At 44.3% G+C, this 22,559-nt stretch overlaps 2 protein-coding genes across 6 annotated transcripts in view; one reads left to right on the plus strand and one right to left on the minus strand.

Annotated features, from left to right (window-relative positions):
• The window catches only part of PRKCQ (protein kinase C theta), a 138,928-nt gene that overhangs the window by 107,912 nt on the left and 8,457 nt on the right, over positions 1-22,559 (plus strand). For all 5 annotated transcript variants that reach the window (XM_074405083.1, XM_039478655.2, XM_039478656.2 and 2 more), the window contains exons 15-16: positions 3,560-3,698; positions 17,745-17,933. In XM_074405083.1, coding sequence (XP_074261184.1) covers positions 3,560-3,698; positions 17,745-17,933 — 328 coding nt within the window. The remainder of the gene's footprint in view (positions 1-3,559; positions 3,699-17,744; positions 17,934-22,559) is intronic.
• Positions 3,692-22,559, minus strand: part of PFKFB3 (6-phosphofructo-2-kinase/fructose-2,6-biphosphatase 3) — a 259,701-nt gene continuing 240,833 nt past the window's right edge. Inside the window, exon 16 of the transcript XR_012518982.1 lies at positions 3,692-5,367. The gene's annotated coding sequence lies outside the window, so the exon portion shown is untranslated. The remainder of the gene's footprint in view (positions 5,368-22,559) is intronic.

The following is a 22,559-nucleotide window of genomic DNA, read 5'->3' on the forward strand; positions in this document are numbered from 1 at the left end:
TCCTTCCCCCATTTTCACCGCCCTGCTTTCTCTTTGCTACCTTGTCTTATGCTTTCTTTCTCTTTTGTCCCCTCTGTACCTCTTATTTTTGCTTGTCTTTGCTTTGGGCCACCTAGAAATGCTTATGGAATTGTCTCCTTTTGAGGCAGGAAAGCCCTTCCCTGAACACTGACAGACACTTGTGAAAACCCATGATTCCACACTTTGGAGAAGCGTGCAGAACACCCGTGTCCTCCTTCATGAATACAGAACTCTGCTGGGTGACATCATTTCACCTTCTTCTCTCCAAGCCCTTAGACCGAAGCTGTTGTACCTCAGTCTCCTTACTTTTCTCAAAATATAGTTGGCAGTTATTTAGCATAGAAACTTTTACAAGCTTAGCCGTCAGGCTTCCAACCCACTGCAGATTAGAAGGAAAAATAGAAAAGAAAGGAGCTAGTGAGGAGGGTGGCTGAGCTGCTGGAGACCAGATGATTACTATTGAAGCTTTCATGCTTACGGAGTGCAGAATTCACTTATTGGGGAAGAACCTCTCCATTTTCTGAGGCTGCAGCCAAGTGGGGGTTGCCCTGTTCGGAGTCACAGAACTAAAGGTTTAAGAAAGGTTTGGGAAGTCAGTCTTCTTAAGCAGCCTCTTTGAATATAATTTTTTGGTCTATCTACACAATCATAGATTAAGAAGCTGTTTTATGTCTTTTTTAATCTTCAGGAAATTGAGAAATACCAGAATATTGTTTAAAAACTCTTATCAGAATTTTATTTTTAAAAAATTTTATATATGTAAGGCCTGCAATATATCTAAAATATTTCTGTACCTAGGCACTGACTAAATTGTATGGGATGGATGAATAGATGGATGGATGGGTGCAGATGGTTGGATGGGTGGACAGATGATGGCTGGATAAACAGGTGTTTGGATATACAGATGGATGGATGGATAGATGGACAATGGATGAACAGATGGATGGATGTGTGTGGGATGGATGGATAGATGGATGAGTGAACAGATGGATGGATGGATGGGCACAGATGGTTGGATGGGTGGATGAATGATGAATGGATAAACAGGTATTTGGATATACAGATGGATGGATGCATGGGTGGATGGATGGACAACGGATGAACAGATGGATGAATGGGTGTGGATGGATGGATGATGGGTAAGTGAACAGATAGTTGGATGGGATGGACGTCTGAATGGTGATGGATGGGCAGATAAATAAATGAAAGGGGCTGGGTGTGGTGGCTCATGCCTATAAATCCCAGCACTTTGGAAAGCCAAGGCGGGTGGATCACCTGAGGTTAGAAGTTGGAGACCAGCCTGGCCAACATGACAAAATCCAGCCTCTACTAAAAATACAAAAATTAGCTGGGTGTGGTGGTGCATGCCCGTAGTCGCAGCTACTCTGGAGGCTGAGGCAAGAGAATCGCTTGAACCCGGGAGGTGGTGATTGCAGTGATCTGAGATCACGCCACTGCACTTCAGCCTGGGCAACAGAGCAACAGTCCATCTGAAAAAATTTTAAAAAATAAAATAGAAGGGAGGAATAAAAATTAGGAAGAGCTGGAGAGAGAGAGAGACAGAGATCTGAGACCAGATGAAACCCAGTGAACCCTAAACCCACACACCTCGGTGCATTTTATTTGCCTGTGTCACAATGCTTCTTCCTATCATGTCACCATGTAAATTACTGACACTCAGAACAAAAAAAGCAATCGATGTCCATAAGTAGCTTTACTATCACAACAAATGATACCCATTTTTGAGTCTTACCCTGCCCATGCATGGAAGTTATGTTCTTCAAGTCTTCTTATGCACCAACAAGAAAAAAGCCCGAGTTTATTTTTTGTGCTCATTAGGTTGCAGGAGACCCTTGGAAGTCATCATCAGAGAGTTAAAACTGAGGATAGGTCACCAGACAAGCATGTTAGCTTTAAGACTGGCCTGCTGCATAATAAGAAATAAGTTGAATAGTAAGAAATTATTCAATTGTGTGTAATTTGACTTATCTAAACTTTTAATATGGCAACTGAATTAACAGGATTCAATTCATTTCTTTCTTTTGACCTCATAGGATAATAATTTTCTAAATTTGTTGATAAAACTGTTATATTAGTTTTGAAAGGCTGCCATAAGAAATTATCCCAAATTTGGTGGCTTAAAAAAGTAGAAATTTATTCTATCACATTCTGGAGGCCAGACATTTGGAAGCAAGATGTGGGCAGGGCCGTGCCCCCACCAAGCCCCTGCTCTGCCAGCCTCTGGTGGCTGCACCACCCAGTGGTGCCTCTGTCTTTCCATGGCCCATCTGTCTTTTCTAAGAACACCTGATGGATGTAGGGCCCACCTGGATAATCAAGGATAATCTCACCTTGAGAGCTTTAACTTAATTATAAATGCAAAGACCCTTTTTCCAAATAAGGGCATATTCACTAAGTTCTGGGGGTTAGGACATGAACATACATGGACATACCTTCTGAGGGCCACCATTCCACCCACTGCAGCTGGTATCACAGACCACGTGTGCTCTAATGTGCAGGTCTTTGTCAAGCACGGCACTGGGCACTAAATATATAGAAGTCTCAACCCCCAGAAACCTGATAAGCCACTTTCTGGGGTTTCTTTGGGAAAAAAAAAACACCTGAAAGTTTTAGTTTACAATAAACTCAATATTAGGCATTATTGTGATGAAGCTATGAAAAAATATGATGCAGGATCTTAGTTCACTGTGGCAAAAGGAAAGAGGATGGTATAACCTGCAGCAATCAGATTCTCTCTCTGGAGGGTGCTGGCTTCATTCTGAGCACCATGTTTCAAGAGGAAAACTGACAAATTCAGGATATTTGGAAGGTGGAGGCCAGAATGTGTGCCTTTCCTCCAGTTTCCCCCAGTGGCCACATCTCCCTCAGTCGTGGTACAAGGGCAAAGGGTCTGAAAACCACATCGTCAGGAGCGAAGTCCCTGAACTTGGTGAGGGAAGAGAAAACTTGATGTCATTTTTTTTCAAATATTCAGGGTGTCACACATGATAACAGTAGAAAGCCCCCTTGGACCAATAGGTGACATCACAGGGAAGCAAAGTTTGGTTGTTTTTTAAAAAAATGTTATCAGGGCTGGGTGAGGTGGCTCATGCCTGTAATCCCAATTCTTTGGGAGGCTAAGGCAAGTGGATCAAGAAGTCAGGAGTTCAAAACCAGCATGGCCAAGATGGTGAAACCCCGTCTCTACTTAAAAAAAAAAATACATGTATATATATAAATTAGCTGGGCATGGTAGTGGGTTACTGTAATCCCAGCTACTTGGGAGCTGAGGTAGAGAATTTGCTTGAACCCAGGAGGCAGAGGTTGCAGTGAGCTGAGATCACTGCACTCCAGCCTAGCAACAGAGTGACAATTTGTCTCAAAAAAAAAAAAAAAAAAAGTGACATTTCCCTAAGAATGGAATAGGATCTTTTAAGAGGCTACTGTTCTCCAAGGAAAGAGAAATTTGTTGGCATGAATTTTAAGTTAACCAAATTATATTTATTCATAAGAGATTTGCTTTGCTTTTGTTTTTCAGGGACCTGAAGCTCGATAACATCCTCTTAGACAAAGATGGACACATCAAGATCGCGGATTTTGGAATGTGCAAGGAGAACATGCTAGGAGATGCCAAGACGAATACCTTCTGCGGGACACCGGACTATATCGCCCCTGAGGTAGGAATGCAGTGGCAGGCTGCTCCCACCTCAGCATGCCGCGGCCGCATGCCATTGCTTCTTCCGCCCTTGATCTTGGCTCACTGCAACCTCCACCTTCCAGGTTCAAAAGATTCTCCTGCCTCCGCCTCCTGAGTAGCCGGGAATACAGGTGTCTACCACCACGTCCAGCTAATTTTTTTGTATTTTTAGTAGAAATGGGGTTTCACCATGTCAACCAGGTTGGTCTTGAACTCCTGACCTCAAGTGATCTGCTCACCTCAGCCTCCTAAAGTGCTGGGATTACAGTGTGAGCCACTGAGCCCAGCCTGTAAGAGTTTTTTGTTTTTTTTGTTGCTGTTGTTGTTTTGTGAGATGGAGTGTCACTGTCGCCAGGCTGGAGTGCTGCAGTGGTGCCATCTCAGCTCACTGCAACCTCAGCCTCCTGGGTTCAAACAATTCTTCTGCCTCAGCCTTCCAAGTAGCTGGGACTATAGTGTGAGCCACCACGCCCAGCTAATTTTTGTATTTTTAGCAGAGACGGTGTTTCACCATGTTGGCCAGGATGGTCTCGATCTTTTGACCTCATGATCTGTCCACCACAGCCTCCCAAAGTGCTGGGATTATGGCCATAAGCCACCAAGCCTGGTCTATAAGAGTTCTTTATACATGGATGAGTTAATAGTCTTCAGCTGTTCTTAACACATTCTGATTTCCTAAATGCTTCCCTGCACCACTAGACAGGAAGCTCCTTAAGAGCAAGTTCCTGTCATTGCCAAAGGAGTTGTAGCCACCTGAGTCCTAGGACTATGTAGCTTTGCCCTGTGGTTGGGTGATACGTAATTTTAATTTAACCTGGGCCTCTGTTCCATGAGGAATGCTGGCTTTTAGCTTACATGGCATTGTTGAACTCACAGAATGAGGCTCATTGACTAAGTAACTTTCTGATCATAGAAATCTATGTTTCATTCAGGTTAGCACAGATAGAGGTATTGATGCCATAAACCATTTTTCATTTGAAGTGAAGCCAAAGCTCATCAAAGCACGAGTGAAGGGGACCTGAGAGGAGAGACTCAACTCAATTCCTGAATTCTCCTTCTTCATAATTTTGAAATATGCCCACATGCGCTCTGCTCAGACCACCCCAGCAGTGGTCTCCTTTGTCACTCCCTGAGCCCCACCTGAGCCACCTCAATTTCTTTCCTCTTCACCTCACAGCACCTTGGGGTGGCTGCCTTACTCTGATGCACCTCTGTCTACGGATGCTGGCTGCCGGGCCTTTTCCACAGCGAACCTTCCTTCCCGATTTCCATCTGCTTCTTGCAGCATCCGGCTTCCACAACTTGCTTCACTCCCTCTGGTCTCTCACATGTGCTTGTCTCCACGTGACTCAGTGCTTGGGCCTCTTCTCTTCTTACTCCACATCCTCCATGGGCGACTGTATTGATGCCTGTGGTTTTCGCTCTAGAGTGAATACGGCCCCCCTGCACTTCGATGCCTGTGGTTTAGAGTGAATACGGCTCCCCTGCACTTCCTGCCGCAGACCATAAGTCCATTTTCCTGCTTGAGACCTCCAAGTAAATGCACGAGTCCTTCAAAGAGAGCAGGTCCAAAACTCCGTCGAACTCGCTTCCTACTTCCCTCTTTCCTTCTTTTTCGTCCTTGTTGAATTACATGTCATCCATCCAGTCTTTTAGAGAGAAAACTAGAAATTAGCCAAATTTCTGCCTTCTTTCTTACCCCTCAAATCCACCCAAACACCAAGACCTTCTGAAATTGGACCTCTCATGTCCATTCACTCCTTTGAACTTGTGACTGAATTCAGACTCCCCCTCGATTCCTTCTTTAAGGTCAAACAAATCCCCTTCGTTCAGCTCCCCCCAACTCTGCAGGTCCTCCCTGCCCTTACTGCTGTTACCCTAGTGAAGAACATGAGTATCTCTTGCCTGGCTCTTGGTGACACCCTTCCATCTGATTTCCCCCTTATCATCCATCACCAGGGCGTGCTCTTTACATATCTTCATGCTTTTTGATCAGTTAGAAAAGCATCCCGAAGATCTGTCTATTTAAATATGAATCATATACATTGTCACCAACTAAGATAGTCTGTGTGTTATCAAATGTGCCTAAACTAACAATAATACATAGTTTAAAATAACAAAATTGTATTCTATTTGTTAATAGTACAAAAATATCTAGGCTTCATTAAAATAATGAGATTAAATAACTTTTTTAAAATCTTGGTTTCAGATTTCAGGACTCTAGGATAGAAAGGTCTGATTTACTTATTTCCATTCTGGTTTTGATGGCTGTCATAGCTGGAAAAGATACTTCCCAAAGGTGTAATATAAACAGACTTTACAACATGCACTAAGGCAAGGCATGTCACTGACAACAGTACATTTAAGTCCATAATTAAAAGCAGTGTTTTTGATATATTTCATTTTTTAACCATCTTCTGTTGGCTGACAGACAGCTTGCCATGGGAGAAATAAAGACATCAGCATTGCCATTTTCTTATGTTCTTCTTAAGAAAGCATTATTTTAGTGCAGTATTATCTTCATCGAAATGCTATGTTTGCATTGCTATTGCAGTGTTACCTTCAGCCCAAGCCTCTTTGCAGATGAAGACCTTGTCATTTTGTAAAAAATTACAGCACTCAGGCAAGTGCAATGGCTCATACCTGTAATCCCAGCACTTTGAGAGGCTGAGGCAGGCGGATCACTTGAACCAGGAGTTCAAGACCAGTTTGGACAAGATGGCAAAACCCTGTCTCTACTAAAAATACAAAAAATAGTCAGGGGTGGTGGTAGGCACCTGTAATCCCAGCACTTTGGGAGGCTGAAGCAGGTGGATTGCCGAGGTCAGGAGTTCGAGACTAGCCTGGCCAACATGGTGAAACCTTGTCTCTACTAAAAATACAAAAATTAGCTGGGCATGGTGGTGGGTACCTATAGTCCCAGCTATATGGGAGACTGAGGCACAAGAATGGTTTGAACCCACGAGGCAGAGCTTGCACCACTGCGCTCCAGCCTGGGTGACAGAGCAAGACCCTTTCTCTCAAAAAAAAAAAAAAAAAAATTAAACAGAACCCAAAATGATAGCACAACTTACGACGCATGGAAAATAAGTGGATAAGCCGAGTCCCCGCTAAGCTCCTTCTGAGATGCAGCTTCCCTCCTCCCCGCCCCCCGGAGTCTTCACTTCCTGTTTAAGTTTCTCAGTGTGTCACTCTGAATGCTAAGCAGTCATGAAGACTTAATTCTTCCTCATTTTAGATTTTTTTAATGGCTGTATTACAAATGCAAATTCAGGTTTTCTTGTCATGTCTGGGATGATCGGGACCACCCCTGGGTTGATGCACCCCCAGAGGCCACTGCTCAGCCAGGTCTCCACATTCTCCTCCGTGCTGTGCAGACGTGCCCTGGCCCAGCGTCAGTATCCTCAAGGAGTCCCCATTCCCAGCTGGGTGTCAGTTGTAGTCCGGAATGTAGGTCCCTAAGAACATGTGCTGCCACGTTAAAGTGCTACCTGCCTGGCCAGGCCACACTGTTCCTCTCTGCCACTGCACATCCTTGGTCTATGGTCCTCCCCGGACCACAGTCACCTTCTCCCTAAAGTTGCACCTGGCTTTAGGGAAAACCAGCTGTTCCCTTCCCTGTGCGACCACAGAACCTCTGCATCCACCTGACCAATCCACTGAGCTTCTCCCCATCAGGGGCCACGGCTTATCCACCCACAGCCTGGAGCAGCAGCCATCAGCTGTTTTCCAAATAAATGACCACACTAAGTCAAGCACCCTAAAAGTTCCTCTCTAAACGGGTTCTGGATTCCCCACCTCTGGGTGTCTTTTGTTAAATAACCCTCCCCAGCTTTCCCGTTCTCTGCCTGGAACAATCCTGCCCCTGGTCTGAGGTTTCCGTCCCACCATCTCACTCAGTGCCCCTTTTCCCCTCAAAATCCAAACAAAACCGGAGCTGTGTTATCCTGCCTCTGCGTCTTAGGGAAATGTCCACCTCTCTTGTGTGGTTCGAAGTTGATGTTGCCCTGTGTGTTCTTTATGCGTGTTCCATTGCTGTCCCTCCTATGAGCATGTCTGTAAGCGCCTTCAAGAGGGGACTCTGTGGCCAGGGGAAAGCCGACTAGGTGAGACAAAAAATTAAAACCCAGGAACACACAACAGCTGGGATAGAGGCCCTAGAGGCCATCTGTCAGGCACTGGTAGTTCCTGTCAGGAGAACTCAAATCTCAGAAGTGCATGCATTCCAGAGCAGTGTCAGGAGCCACACAGGAAAGACAGACCTGTGCTCCCGTGACTGGGGACCGTCTCACTCGGCCACTCCTCCTGAGACCTAAAGTGCCTCTCAAAAGCCCCACGGCCTCCCCTCCCCCTGCCGTCTTCCTATAATAGGGGAAAAGAGAGGCTGGTGTCTCTCTGGAGGTCCAAACTCATTTTGACAAAGACTAGGAAGGCAGTTAAACAGGGAAACATCATACTTACTTTTTTTTTTTTTTTTTTTTTTGAGATGGAATCTTGCTCTATTGCCAGGCCACAATACAGTGGTGCAATCTCAGCTCACTGCAACCTCCACCTCCCAGGTTCAAGCAATTGTTCTGCCTCAGCCTCCCAAGTAGCTGAGACTGCAAGTGCACACCCCCACGCCCAGCTAATTTTTGTAATTTTAGTAGAGAAAGGGTTTCACCACATTGGCCAGGATAGTCTTGATCTCTTGACCTTGATCCACCCGCCTCAGCTGCCCAAAGTGCTGGGATTACAGCTGTGAGCCACCATGCCTAGCTGGAAACATCATACTTTCTATAGCACCCTAGACACTCAGTAAATCCAGATGGGATTGCAATGCATGGAAGCAGCTCCCTGGAGAAAGTCAGAGTTCTGTGGAAACCAAACTGGTATTGGCCCCAGAAGGCCACTGAGTTCTGGGGCAGTGCTTGCCCAGTTGTACATCAAGGTGGCAGAGCCTCACCAGCCCAGACTCAACTTCCCAGCCCCTGAGGCTGAAGGAGCATAGATGTGGCTCGCTCTGGCATCTTATAGTGAAACCACTATTTATCTCTTGCTGCTTTCTCAGGTTTCAGTGTGCACTTTGAGCTGTGCCTCCAATTCTTTGGGTCAAAGTGAGGAAGGAAGAAGAAAAGGCCATAGTGAGGCAAGGTCCCAGCACTGAGAGAGAAACGGGCCATGCTTGCTGGTGTTTCTCCACCACACTTTCTTTAAAAAGCCAAGCATGGACGGAGCACCGTGGCTCACACCTGTAATCCCAGCACTGTGGGAGGCCAAGCGGGAGGATCACCTGAGGTCGGGGGTTTGAGACCAGCCTGGCCAACATGGTGAAACCAGCTAAAAATACAAAAATTAGCTGGGTGTGGTGGTGTGTGCCTGTTAATCCCAGCTCCTCGGGAGACTGAAGTAGGAGAATAGCTTGAACACAGGAGATGGAGGTTGCAGTGAGCTGAAATCATGCCACTGCACTCCAGCCTGGGCCACAGCGTGAGACTCTGTCTCAAAAGAAAAAAGAAAAAAGAAAAAATCGAGCATGATGTGAGCATGTCAGCTGGAGGTTTAAAACCAAGAGGTGGTCTGGACTGTAGCTCCCAGCAAGAGTGTGGAGGGTGAGTGGTCGCTGCCTTTCCAGACAGATTTTTATTGCCCACAGACCGGGAGATTCCCTGGCAGAGGAGTGCCATGGGTCTCCAGCGGGCTGTTTTGGCCTTTGTGCCCCCCACACAAAAACTCACACGGGTCCAGGTGCCATTTCAGCTGGTGACTGGTGCACCTGGGAGACAGAGTTGCCCGTTCAACGGAAAAAGGGGGACTGAAACGGAGCTAGGCCAGGAGATTCCCCGATGAAAAAGCACCACAAGCCCCTAGCACAGTCCAGGCACCATTTCAACTGGTGACTGGAATGCCTGAGCAACAGAGTCACCTGTTCAATTGAAGAAAAAGGGGTCCGAGGTAGGGAGCCAGGTGATCAGGCATGGCCGGTCCCACCCCAACAAAGACCAACAATCTGAAACGCTCTGGACTGAGAGTTTCACAGTAAGCACAGCTGAACCAGGGATGGTCCAGCTCTGTGGGGAAGTGGCGTCCACCACTACCGAGGTAGTCCAGCATTGCTAAGGCGGTCTGCCATTACCGAGGCAGCCCGCTGTTATTACAGAGGTGGGCCGCCATTGCCGAGGCAGTTCTAACTATATGCCTATAAACATGACGGTAGGGAAGTTCACATGGTGCTGGGTGGAGCCCACAGCAGCCCAGCAAAGCCTCTGCTGGCAGACTGTGACTAGGCTGCCTCCTCACTGGGCAGGGCATCCCAATATTAGATCAACGAGACAGAAAATTAACAAGAATATCCAGAACTTAAACTCAGACCTGGATCGAGCAAATCTAATAGACATTTACAGAAATATTTACAGAACTCTCCACCTCAAATCCACAGAATATACATTCTTCTCGGCACCATATCACACCTACTCTAAAACTGGCCACCTAATTGGAAGTAAATCACTCCTCAGCAAATGCAAAAGAACAGAAATCATAGCAGTCTCTCAGACCACAGTGCAATCAAGTTAGAACTCAGAATTCAGAAACTAACTGAGAATCACACAGCTTCATAGACACTAAACCACTGGCTCTTGAATGTTGACTGGATAAACAATGAAATGAAAGCAGAAATAAAGATGTTCTTTGAAACCAACAAGAACAAAGACACAACATTACCAGAATCTCTGGGACAAATTTAAAGCAGTGTCTAGAGGGAAATTTATAGCAATAAATGCCTATGTGAGAAGCAAGGAGAGTTATAAAATTGACACCCTATCATCAAAATTGAAAGAGCTAGAGGAGCAAGATCAAAAGAAACTCAAAAGCTAGCAGAAGACAAGAAATAACTAAGATCAGAGCAGAACTGAAGGAGATAGAGACACAAAAAAACCCTTCAAAAAATCAATAAATCCAGGAGCTGGATTTTGGAAACCATCAACAAATAGACCACTAATCAGATTAATAAAAAAGAAAAAAATAATAAAATAGATGCAATAAAAAAAGATCAAGGGTATATCACCACAGATTCCACAGAAATACCACCATCAGAGATTACTACAAACAACTCTATGCACATAAGCCAGTAAACCTGGAAGAAATGGATAAATTCCTGGACACCTGCACCCTCCCAAGCCTAAACCAGGAAGAAGTCAAAACCCTGAATAGACCAATAACATGGGCTGAAGTTGAGGCAGCAATTAATAGCCTACCCACCAAAAAAAGCCCAGGTTCAGATGGGTTCACAGCCAAATTCTACCAGACATACAAAGAGGAGCTGGTACCACTCCTTCTGAAACTATTCTAAACAATCCAAAAAGAGGGAATCCTTCCCAAATCATTTTATGAGACCAACATCATCCTGATACCAAAACCCGGTAGAGACTCAACAAGAAAAGAAAACTTCAGGCCAATATCCATGATGAACATAGATGCAAAAATCTTCAATAAAATGCTGGCAAACAAATTGCAACAGCACATCAAAAAGCTTATCCATCAAGATCAAGCAGGCTTCATCCCAGAGATGCAAGGTTGGTTCAACATAAGCAAGTCTGCAAACATAATCTACCACATAAAAAGAACCAAAGACAGAAACCACATGATTATCTCAATAGATGCAGAGAAGACCTTCAACAAAATTCAACAGCCCTTTATGCTAAAAACTCTGAATAAATTAGGTATTGACAGAATGTATCTCAAAATAATAAAAGCTATTTATGACAAACCCACAGCCAATATCATACTGAATGGGCAAAAACTGGAAGCATTCCCTTTGAAATCTGGCACTAGACAAGGATGCTCCCTCTTACCACTCCTATTCAACATAGTACTGGAAGTTCTAGCCAGAGCAGTCAGGCAAGAAAAAGAAAGAAAGGGTATTCAATTATGAAAGGAGGAAGTCAAATTGTCTCTATTTGCAGAAGACATGATTGTATATTTAGAAGACCCCCATTGTCTCAGCCCAAAATCTCCTGAAACTGATAAGCAATTTGAGCACAGTCTCAGGATACAAAATCAATGTGCTAAAATCATAAGCATTCCTATACACCAATAACAGGCTTAAAGAGAGCCAAGTCAAGAACAAACTGCCATTCACAATTGCTACAAAGAGAATAAAATACCTAGGAATACAACTAACAAGGAACGTAAAGGACCTCTTCAAGGAGAACTACAAGCCATTGCTCAACGAATTAAGAGAGGACACAAACAGATGGAGAAACATTCCATGCTTATGATTAGGAAGAATCAATATCATGAAAATGGCCATACTGCCCAAAGTAATTTACAGATTCAACACTATCCCATCAAGCTACCAATGACCTTCTTCACAGAACTGGAAAAAACCACCTTAAACTCCATATGGAACCAAAAGAGAACCTGCATGGCCAAGTCAATTCTAAGCAGAAAGAACAAAGCTGGAGGTATCACACTACCTGGCTTCAAACTATACTACAAGGCTACAGTAATCAAAACAGCATGGTACTGGTACCAAAACAGAGATATTGACCAATGGAACAGAACAGAGGCCTTGGAGGCAATGCCACACAACTTCAACCATCTGATCTTTGACAAACCTCACAAAAACAAGCAATGGGGAAAGGATTCCCTGTTTAATAAATGGTGTTGGGAAAAGTGGCTAGCCATGTGCAGAAAGCAGAAACTGGACCCCTTCCTGACACCTTACACTAAAATTAACTCCAGATGGATTAAAGACTTAAACATAAGACCTAACACCATAAAAACCCCTAGAAGAAAACCTAGGCAAAATCATTCAGGACATAGGCATAGGCAAGGACTTCATGGCCAAAACACCAAAAGCATTGGCAACAAAAGCCAAAATAGAAAAATGGGACCTAAAACAATCATTAGAGTGAATCAGCAACCAAGAGAATGGGAAAAATTTTTTGCAATCTACCCATCTGACAAGGGGCTAATATCCAGAATCTACGAAGAACTAAAACAGATTTACAGAAAAAAAAACAAGCCCATTCAAAAGCTGGCAACGGATATGAACAGGCACTTTACAAAAGAAGACATACGTGAGGCCAACAAACATATGACAAAATGCTCATCATCACTGGTCATTAGAGAAACACAAATCAAAACTACATTGAGATACCATCTCATACCAGTTAGAATGGCGATCATTAAAAAATCTGGAGACAACAGATGCTGCAGAGGATGTGGAGAAATTGGAACACTTTTACACTGTTAGTGGGAGTGTAAATTAGTTCAACCATTGTGGAAGACAGTGTGGAGATTCCTCAAGGACCTGGAAATAGAAATTCCATTTGACCCAGCAATCCCATTACTAGGTAAATATCCAAAGGATTATAAATCGTTCTACTCTAAGGACACATGCACATGAATGTTCACTGCAGCACTGTTTACAATAGCAAAGACTTGGAACCAACCCAAATGCCCATCGATGATAGACTGGACAGGGAAAATGTGGCACGTATACACCATGGAATACTATGCAGCCATCAAAAACAATGAGTTTGTGTCCTTTGCAGGGACATGGATGAACCTGGAAACCATCATTCTCAGCAAACTGACACAAGAACAGAAAAACACCGAATGTTCTCACTCCTAGGCGGGTGTTGAACAATGAGAACACATGGACACAGGGAGGGGAGCATCACACACTGGGGTCTGTGGTGGGAGAACTAGGGGAGGGACAGCAGGAGGTGGGGAGATTGAGGAGGGATAACATGGGGAGAAATGCCAGATAGAGATGGGGAGGAAGGCAGCAAACCACATTGCCATGTGTGTACCTCTGCAACAATCTTGCATGTTCTTCACATGTACCCCCAAACCTAAAATGCAATAATATATTTAAACAAAAAGAAACCCAAGAGGCACATTATGATATGGAAGGAAAATCACGTAGTCAAATCCTAAAAGACCAAAATTCAGAACATTGCTCTCAGCTCACTAACTAGGAGACTTGAAGACATTTTGCCTTTCTAAGCCCAATCATCACATCATCACCTGCTATAGGAGAGAGAGAACTGTGCGTGCCTAGTTCAGGTGGATTCTTATCAGTAAGACAAAATGTTTGTCGAACTCCTAACAGGTGTCACTGTTCCTGAAGCAGACATTCTGTTGTGAGTTTGCATTTTGCTTCTTCCTCTTAAAGTAAAACTGAAATTTTTTGCTAACATCGCCAAGCTTAGAAGGCTTAATTTGCACACAGCCGTCTCCTGTCCTTCCAAAATTTCTTTTCGTTTGTCCTGCCAAAATGAAGTTGTTTACAAAGATGGGTGGCTCAGAGACCTTTCTTGCTGCTTTGGCACCGCCTTGTGGCACGTCTCAGAAATTGCATCTATCCCTGGCCCAACAAATTGAAGGAAGATTGTGTTGGGTGCATCTTAAATTCCCTTATCATTCTCACTAGGTATACTTTTAGATGATTCCTCAAGGCAAAGCCTATTTTTTCTAAATTATAACGTAAACGTTAGTATGTAAATACTGAGGTGAGAGTAGTGGGTAGCATTTTTACATTGGAAATTAGTAACAGCAAAATTCTGTTTGCAACTTGATCATTTTCAGTAATGGGGACAAGCTCATCATCAGAACAGATATTTATCATAGGATTTATAGTCGTCCCATAAGACAAATCACCTTGACTCTGCTACTTTTCATTGGATCCTCACAAGAAGCTTGTAACTGGCCAGATACGATTCCCGTTTTTCGCAAGGGGGTTGAGGAGGCTTAAAAGGTCCTCCCAAAACTCTGCAATAAGGGATTAAGCCAAAAGTAGAGCCTGTGACATTTTATATGGCCAGAAAAACTGTTGTGCTGCTGTTGATATTGTTAGTTTGCTTGTTTAGCAAGCCTACATTAGAGATGCCTCATGGCACCCCTGGGCCTCACTCATGCCGATCCGTTGCCCAGGAGTGGGCCCAGGTGGCAGAGGGTCAGGGAGGGGTTGCCATGCACATCAGTCTGCTCCATCTGAAAAAGCTCACCAACATCAAAACATGCAGATTTCCTAGAAAATACTGGAATCTCTAGAATTCTTTTTTGAGACAGAGTCTTGCTCGGTCACCCAGACTGGAGCACAGAGGTGTAGTCTCTGCTCACTACAGCTTCCCCCTCCCAGATTCAAGAGATTCTCCTGCCCCAGCCTCTCAAGTAGCTGGGATTAGAGGCATGCACCAACACACCCAGCTAATTTCTGTGCTTTTAGTGGAGACAGGGTTTCGCCACATTGGCCAGGCTGGTCTCAAACTCCTGACCTCAGGTGATCTGCCTGCCTCGGCCTCCCAAAGTGCTGGGAGGGTGACTGGAATTGTAGTGTCATTTTCTTTCCCAAGGCCATCAGTGCAACGATTCTGCCACTCATTCCAAAGGCCCATTAAAGAAGGAAGAGAAAATTCCAAGTTATATGAGTAGTGCCAGTGACAAAATACCTTTTTTGAGTGTGTGTGTGTATTTATGTGTGTGTGTTCACAGATGTACCTAGCTAAGCCTGAACACCTCACAGGATAGAACAGATGTTCATCCCCAAGAGACTCTGACTGTCTTGCTTCTAAGTTTAGTGCCTCAGTCCTGTTATTCCTTCTCTATTTTGTTTTGGGTAATAAAGCAACTTGCCTGCAACTCATCCTTGGAGCAGTAGTCATGAACTGACGAAGATTTTTTTCCCTCTTTTCCATTAAAAAATTTTTATGTGCTGACTATTCCTAGGGTTTTGTTTTTAATTATGGGAAAATACACATAACATGAAATTTACCATCTGAACTATTTTTGCGTACAGTCCAGTAATGCTAAATATAGTGCCGGGCACTTTGGAAGGCTGAAGTGGGTGGATCGCTTGAGGTCACGAGTTTGAGACCATCCTGACCAACATGGTGAAATCCTGTCTATACTAAAAATACAAAAATTGGTTGGGCATGGTGGCACACTCCTGTAATCCTAGCTACTCAGGAGGCTGAGGCAAGAGAATCACTTCAACCCAGGAAGTAGAAGTTGCAGTGAGCTGAGATTGTACCACTGCACTCCAGCCTAGGTGACAGAGTGAGATTCCATCTCAAAAATAAATAAAATTCAGTGTATTGTATAGTTTTACAACAAATCTCCAGAAGTTTTTCATCTCAGAAAACCAAAACTCTATCCACATTCAACACTGGATCCCCATTCCCCCTCCCCCCGCCCCTGCCAGCCACCATTCCACTTCCTGTCTCCAGAATTTAATATTAGGTTGCTGCAAAAGTAATTGCAGTTTTTGTCACTGAAAATAAAGGCAAAAACCACAATTAATACTTTGGGTACCACGTATAAGTAGAATCATTCAATATTTGTCTTTCCCTGCCTGGCTTATTTCACTTAGCATAATGTTATCAAGGTTCACTCACATAACATGTGACAGGTTTCTCTTACCTTTAAGGCTGAATAATATTCCACTGTGTGGATGTACCACAATTTTTTCAATGCCTTCCCATCCCCTCCTCCCCACCCTCTGCCCAGCCCCTGGCAACCACCACTCCGACCTTCTACGAGTTCAACGTGTTTAGATTTCACATGTAAGTGACATTTTGCACTATTTGTTTCTCTGTGCTTGGTTTGCTTCACTCAACATGTTTTCCGGGTTCATCCACATTGTTGCAAATGGAGAATTTCTCCTTTTTCAGGGCTGATACCCCACTGTGTATATATAGCACAATTACTTTATCCACCGATGGACACTTAGATTTCATATCTTGGCTATTGTGAACGATGCTGCAATGAGCAAGTGAGTCCAGCTGTCTCAACATACTGATTTTATTTCCATTGGCAATATACCCACCAGCGCGTTTTCCTCATTTCTTCACCCATGGATGGGTCCTACCATGTACCATCTCAGAGAAGGTCAGGCACAGTTTTTTGGGATGTCAGTCACTGAGCAGAGTGGCACGTGCCCTCTACCTTCCAACATCCAAAAAGGAATTCATTGAACCATCAACATACAAAGCTTTTTTGCTAGAAGATTGGGTTGGTGAAAGGATAGGAATCTTTCAAAGTGTTAGGTCGGCTTCCAGACTTTGAATCCTCCTCCCTAGCAGATAGACTCAGATCCTGCAACCAGCTGTAGGCAGCTCTTAGAGATCTCTGATTTCTAGATTTGAGCACTTTGGGGTGTTTTTGTTTTTGAGATGGAGGTTCTCTCCTGTTGCCCAGGCTGGAGGGCAGTGGTGCGATCTTAGCTCACTGCAATTTTCACCTCCCAGGTTGAAGTGATTGATTCTCTTGCCTCAGCTTCGCAAGTAGCTGGAATTATAAGCACCTGCTACCACACCTGGCTAATTTTTGTATTTTTAGTAGAGATGGGTTTTCACCATGCTGGCCAGGCTCGTCTCGAACTCCCGACCTCAGGTGATCCACCCACCTCAGCCTCCCAAAGTGCTGGGATTACAGGCTTGAGCCACCACACCTGGCCTAGATATGAGCTCTTTGTTATCTTAGGCTCTCTTTCCTGGCACAGGACACAATTTGAGTCTGCATATTGGTGATTACAGTTGTGCCTCCTGAACCAAACAGCCGTAGACAGTGAGGCTTTAAGGAAGGGAATTGTCCAGATGGCCTCTTTGGATGCTTTATTACTACAGAGAGTTTCTGCAAAGACTCAGGACAGTACAAGTCAGCAAAGCATGTGGGCTTCTGGAGAACTTAGACATATGCCAGCTTTCGTAGGTCCGATATCTGCCACCTAAGTTCTTAGGTCACTGATAGGAAAATAAAAACTAATGGTACAGTTTCATTGTTTCTTTAAAACCAGAGGAAAAGTACAAATGGAAACTGAAAAGAGTTTGCTCAGACTCAACCTCAAACATTCAGCATTGCTTAGACATTGCTGTCCAGTCATCGGCTTCTCAGGAGATAAGTTTTCGGGGTGATCTTTGTGGCAACCTCACACATCTTTCCCTTTGACCATTTACTGAGTGGCGTGAGAGGCTCAGGAAGAGTTGCCACTCCTCAGCCTCGTTCCTGTTAATTTCGTGTCTGTCTTTTGGTTGCGCAGATCTTGCTGGGACAGAAATACAACCACTCTGTGGACTGGTGGTCCTTTGGGGTTCTCCTTTACGAGATGCTGATTGGTCAGTCACCTTTCCACGGGCAGGATGAGGAGGAGCTCTTCCACTCTATCCGCATGGACAATCCCTTTTACCCACGGTGGCTGGAGAAGGAGGCGAAGGACCTGCTGGTGAAGGTAAGAAGCGAAGCCAAGACCGTCTTCATAAGAAGAGTATTAGGTCTTCTGGTCAGTTTTCTGGTCGTCTTAGGTTCCAACTTGCACGTGGCAAACAATGATTATATTGAACTGGGTTTAAATGGGATACACACCACCTGTGTTTTAATAGAGGCACCAATCTTATGAACATTAAATATCAAAAGGAGTGTAAGATAAACTGTCATGTGCATCCATTATAAAATAGATGCCTGGGAACCAGTTCATTACCCTTGAATACCCTCAGCCGGAGATGTAGTTGGTCTTCAACAGGCACAGTGTAGGGCTTAAAACTCAATCTAGCTACCAGGAGGATTGTTTGCAGTTAGGAGTCTGAGGTCAGTCTGGGCAATGTAGTGAGACCGTTGTCTCCAAAACAATAAAGAAAAAAAGGGCATTTATGTTATATAGAAGTGTTTTGTGTTTTTTTTTTTTAACTCAATCTCTTGTTTCCCATAGTTTGTTGTTAGAAATATTCAATCCAGCTCATCCTCCCCTACCTCTGGTTGAAAATGTGTGCAGGACGTATGACTTTTCAGCCTGCTCTTAGATAAAAGACAACCTATTGTCACTCTGAAGTTGTGAAACACTGTCTCAGTGGAAAAATTAAAACCATCCAGTCCAAGGTATTATTCATCACATTTTTTTGTTTTGAGACAGACTCTCATTCCATCACCCAGGCTGCAGTGCAGTGGCACAATCTCAGCTCACTGCAACCTCCGCTTCCCAGGTTGAAGTGATTCTCCTGCCTCAGCCTCCAAAGTAGCTGGGATTACAGATGCACCACCACACCCAACAAAGTTTTTGTTTTTTTTAGTAGAGACAGGGTTTCACCATGTTGGCCAGGCTGGTCTCGAACTCCCGACCTCAGGTGATGCACCTACCTCAGGTCACACCTATAACCCTAGCACTTTGAAAGGCCAAGGTGGGAGGATTGCTTGAGCGACCCAAAATTTGAGACCAGCCTGGGCAACATGGCGAGACCCCATCTCTACAAAAAACATATAATTCGCTAGCCGTGGTGGCTAACGTCTACAGTCTCAGCTACTCAGGCAGCTGAGGTTGGAGGATCACTTAAGCCCACAAGGTAGAGATTGCAAGGAGCCATGATCACACCAACTGCACTCCAGCATGGGTGACAGAGCACGACCCTGTTTCTCCCCCCACCCCCAATAAAAAAAAGAGTCTAGCAAATCTAAAAGAAGTGGATCAAGAATACAGGTGCTTTGGAAGAAACATTGTTTTGATTTCTGGCATCTCATATGTCGGCTGGTTACAAAATCCTTATCATTTAGGGAAATAATTTTTAGCCTTATGCTTGCTATATTGAAAATGGGAATAGGATAAGATCCTTCAACATTGGAAGCTATCTAGGGGTTTTGAATTTAAAACTAGAAAAATATTAGCAGGTTCATCTTTTTTCACTCATCTACTTTCTTGCTCTTGAAGAAGTAGTTAGAATTAAATGTAAAGGGAATACACTTCCACCTCTCTAATAAAAGTGACAGCTTGTCTTGGGCATTAGAAACTTGGAGGCAACTCCAGAGCACTCCTTGGAAAATGAAGACCTTGAATCTGAGAAGTACTGACAAAGCCCTCACAGGATCCCCAGCCAATGGTAAAGGAACAAAGTGTTTAAAAATTCGAGCCAGTTCCATCCAGCTTTCGGTTTCTGACTGTGATCCAAACAAGCAGTAGCTTAGAAAATTCCCTCAACAACCAATTAGAGGTACTTTTAATGACCAAACACAGATGAAATGAAAGCTAATTTGAAAATTAACCAATTTAAAAAGAAAAAAGGATGACAATAATAAAAATAAGTTAGTGGGATCTGGATATAAAGTTTCTTATTTTATGTAAAGGCAGCTCACACATTGTTACAATTGCTACATTTGTAGCAATAAATGTAGCATTTGTAATAACGAACTCCTATGAAATGTGTCAGCTTGGGCTCCCTAACAAGGTACCACAGACTGAGTGAGTTAAACAACAGACATTTCTTTCTCACAGTTTTGGAGGCTGAAAGTCCAAGATTAAGGTCCAGCAGGGCCAGTTCCTGATGAGGACTCTCTTCCTGACTGGTAGACAGCCACCTTCTGGTTGTGTCTTCACAGCAGGGAGAAAGAGAAATTCTGGTCTCCCTTACGTATGCGACCTCTATGCCTGTTGGATCAGGACCTTACCCCATGACCACATTTAACCCTAATTATCTGCATAAAGGCCCTACCTACAGTCACATTGCGGATTGGGGCATCAACATTTTGAGGGGACACCATTCAGTCCATAGCATGAGGTTGTACTGTGAAGCCCAGGCCAGCAAAACCCACCGGAAAAAAAAAAAAAAAAATGAACACAAAGCTTGGTCTGTAAAACCCGAGGCTTGAGAGCACCTCCAGACTCGGGGGCTATCTCCAAGTGAGTCCCAAGGTGGAGGCCCTGGAGGGAGAGTCGCAATCCCCCAACACCCCTCATGCCTCATAAATGCCAGCCTTCCGCCCTGTGCTTCCCAAACCCAGCCCGCCCTGAGGATCTGCGATGCTTCAGGCCAAGATGGAGGGTGAAGGAGGGGCAGAGGTAACCAGGAGTAACTCCATGGAGAGAAGTTGGAAGTGATGATTCCAAGGAGAGAAAGATTGGGTGGGAGAAAAGGATTGGGAGGAGAAAAGGTGAAAAGCCATGTCCTGGAATCCTACTCAGCAATGAAAAGGAACTACTGATCCATATAAAACAATGCAAGGCATTAATATTGAATGCAAAAGGTCAATTTCAAAAGCTCACACTCTCTGAGCCCATTAATATCACTTCATTGAAATGACACCACCATAGAAATGGAAGTCAGATTAGTGGCTGCCTGGGGTTAGGGTGCTGGGGACAGGAGTGGGCATGACTCTCAGGGTGCAGCACAGGCAGATCTTTGTGGTTCAAATCTTGCTTGGTGTGGAAGTTGCCCGTATCTGCACATGTGATAAACTGGCATAAGTAGTATATACACATGGTACCAGAACCAGCTCCTTACCTTATGCTGTCATTATGTGAGATGGAACCATTGGGAGAAATCGGGTGAGGGGCACACAGGACATCTCTGTACTATCTTATCAACATCCTGTGAATCTATAATTACTTCAAAATAAAGTTTTAAAACAAAACTAGGGCCAGGCACAGTGGCTCATGCCAGTAATCCCAGCACTTTGGGAGGCCGAGGTGGGTGGATCACAAGGTCAGGAGTTTGAGACCAGCCTGGCCAACATACTGAAACACCATCTCTACTAAAAATACAAAAATTAGCTGGGCATGGTGGCAGGCACCCGTAACCCCAGCTACTCAGGAGGCTGAGGCAGGAGAATCATTTGAACCCAGGAGGTTGGAGTTGCAGTGAATAATCTGTCAGAGCTACTGCTGTTCAATTCTGCCGCTGCACTCCAGCCTTGGTGACAGGGTGAGACTCTGTCTCAAAATAAGTAAATCTAAAGCTAAATGCCTTGCAAATACCAAAATAACAGTCATCTGCAGAGTTTCAGGGGCAAGAGAAAGATTTGTCCCTAGAGAAGAAAATGAATTTGTTTGAATAGAACAGAAACTAAAATAATAAGGGATAAAGAAGACAAGAGGACTGGTCGGTGAAAGAGGTTTTTTCCTTTTCTTTTAAGACAGAGTCTTGCTCTGTCACCCAGGCTGGAGTGTGGTGGCACAATCTCGGCTCACTGCAACCTATGCTTCCCAGGCTCAAGTGATTCTCCAGCCCCAGCCTTCCATAAAGCTGGGACTACAGGTGCATGCCACCAACACCCAGCTGATTTTTGTATTTTTTGTGGAGACGGGGTTTTGCCATATTGCCCAAGCTGGTCTCAAATTCCAGAGCTCAAAACAATCTGCCCACCTCAGCCTCCCAAGGTGCTGGGATTACAGGCATGAGTCACCATTCCTATTCAAGAGGTTCTAAATGAATGAAGCTTGTTCAACCCATGCCCCGCATATAGCCCAGGATGGCTTTGAATGTAGCCCAACACAAATTCATAAACTTTCTTAAGACATTATGACATTTTTTTGTGATTTTTTTTTTTTTTAGCTCATCAGCTATCGTTAGTGTTAGCGTATTTTATGTGTGGCCCAAGACAATTCTTCCAATGTGGCCCAGGGAGGCTAAAAGATTGGACACCCCTGTTCTAAGTAAGTTTACGTAGAAGAGTTTGGACTTGTTATTTCCCATGTGAGTTAGTTAGTAAAAATTCCACGAACTTTCTCTCACACACATTCTTGCAGTTGGGCTGACAAAATTAATTTCCATTGTGCAATCTGCTGCCCATAAACTGGCTTCCAGCTTTACTTCTAGTCCTCACTAGCTTGGACCCAACAGCCCCCACGTTCTTGAGCCCCATTTGCTGCAAAAATAAAAGGTAATGCCATTTCTCAGAAATTTCCTTAAGGGAATTTGACAAAATGTTATGAAACCCAGAAGTCATTGGTCCTCAGGAAAAGCCAAGGAGAGCAATGCTGTGTGGCACCTGTGACAGCAGCAGAAGCAGGCCTGTCACTGTCGGCCCCCGGGGCATGGATGCACGTTGTGCAGTGAACCAGTGCACGTTGGAAGAGGCTGTGCTCTGGCTAGAA

This window comes from Saimiri boliviensis, chromosome 8 (genome assembly GCF_048565385.1).
Source record: "Saimiri boliviensis isolate mSaiBol1 chromosome 8, mSaiBol1.pri, whole genome shotgun sequence".
NCBI lineage: Eukaryota > Metazoa > Chordata > Mammalia > Primates > Cebidae > Saimiri > Saimiri boliviensis.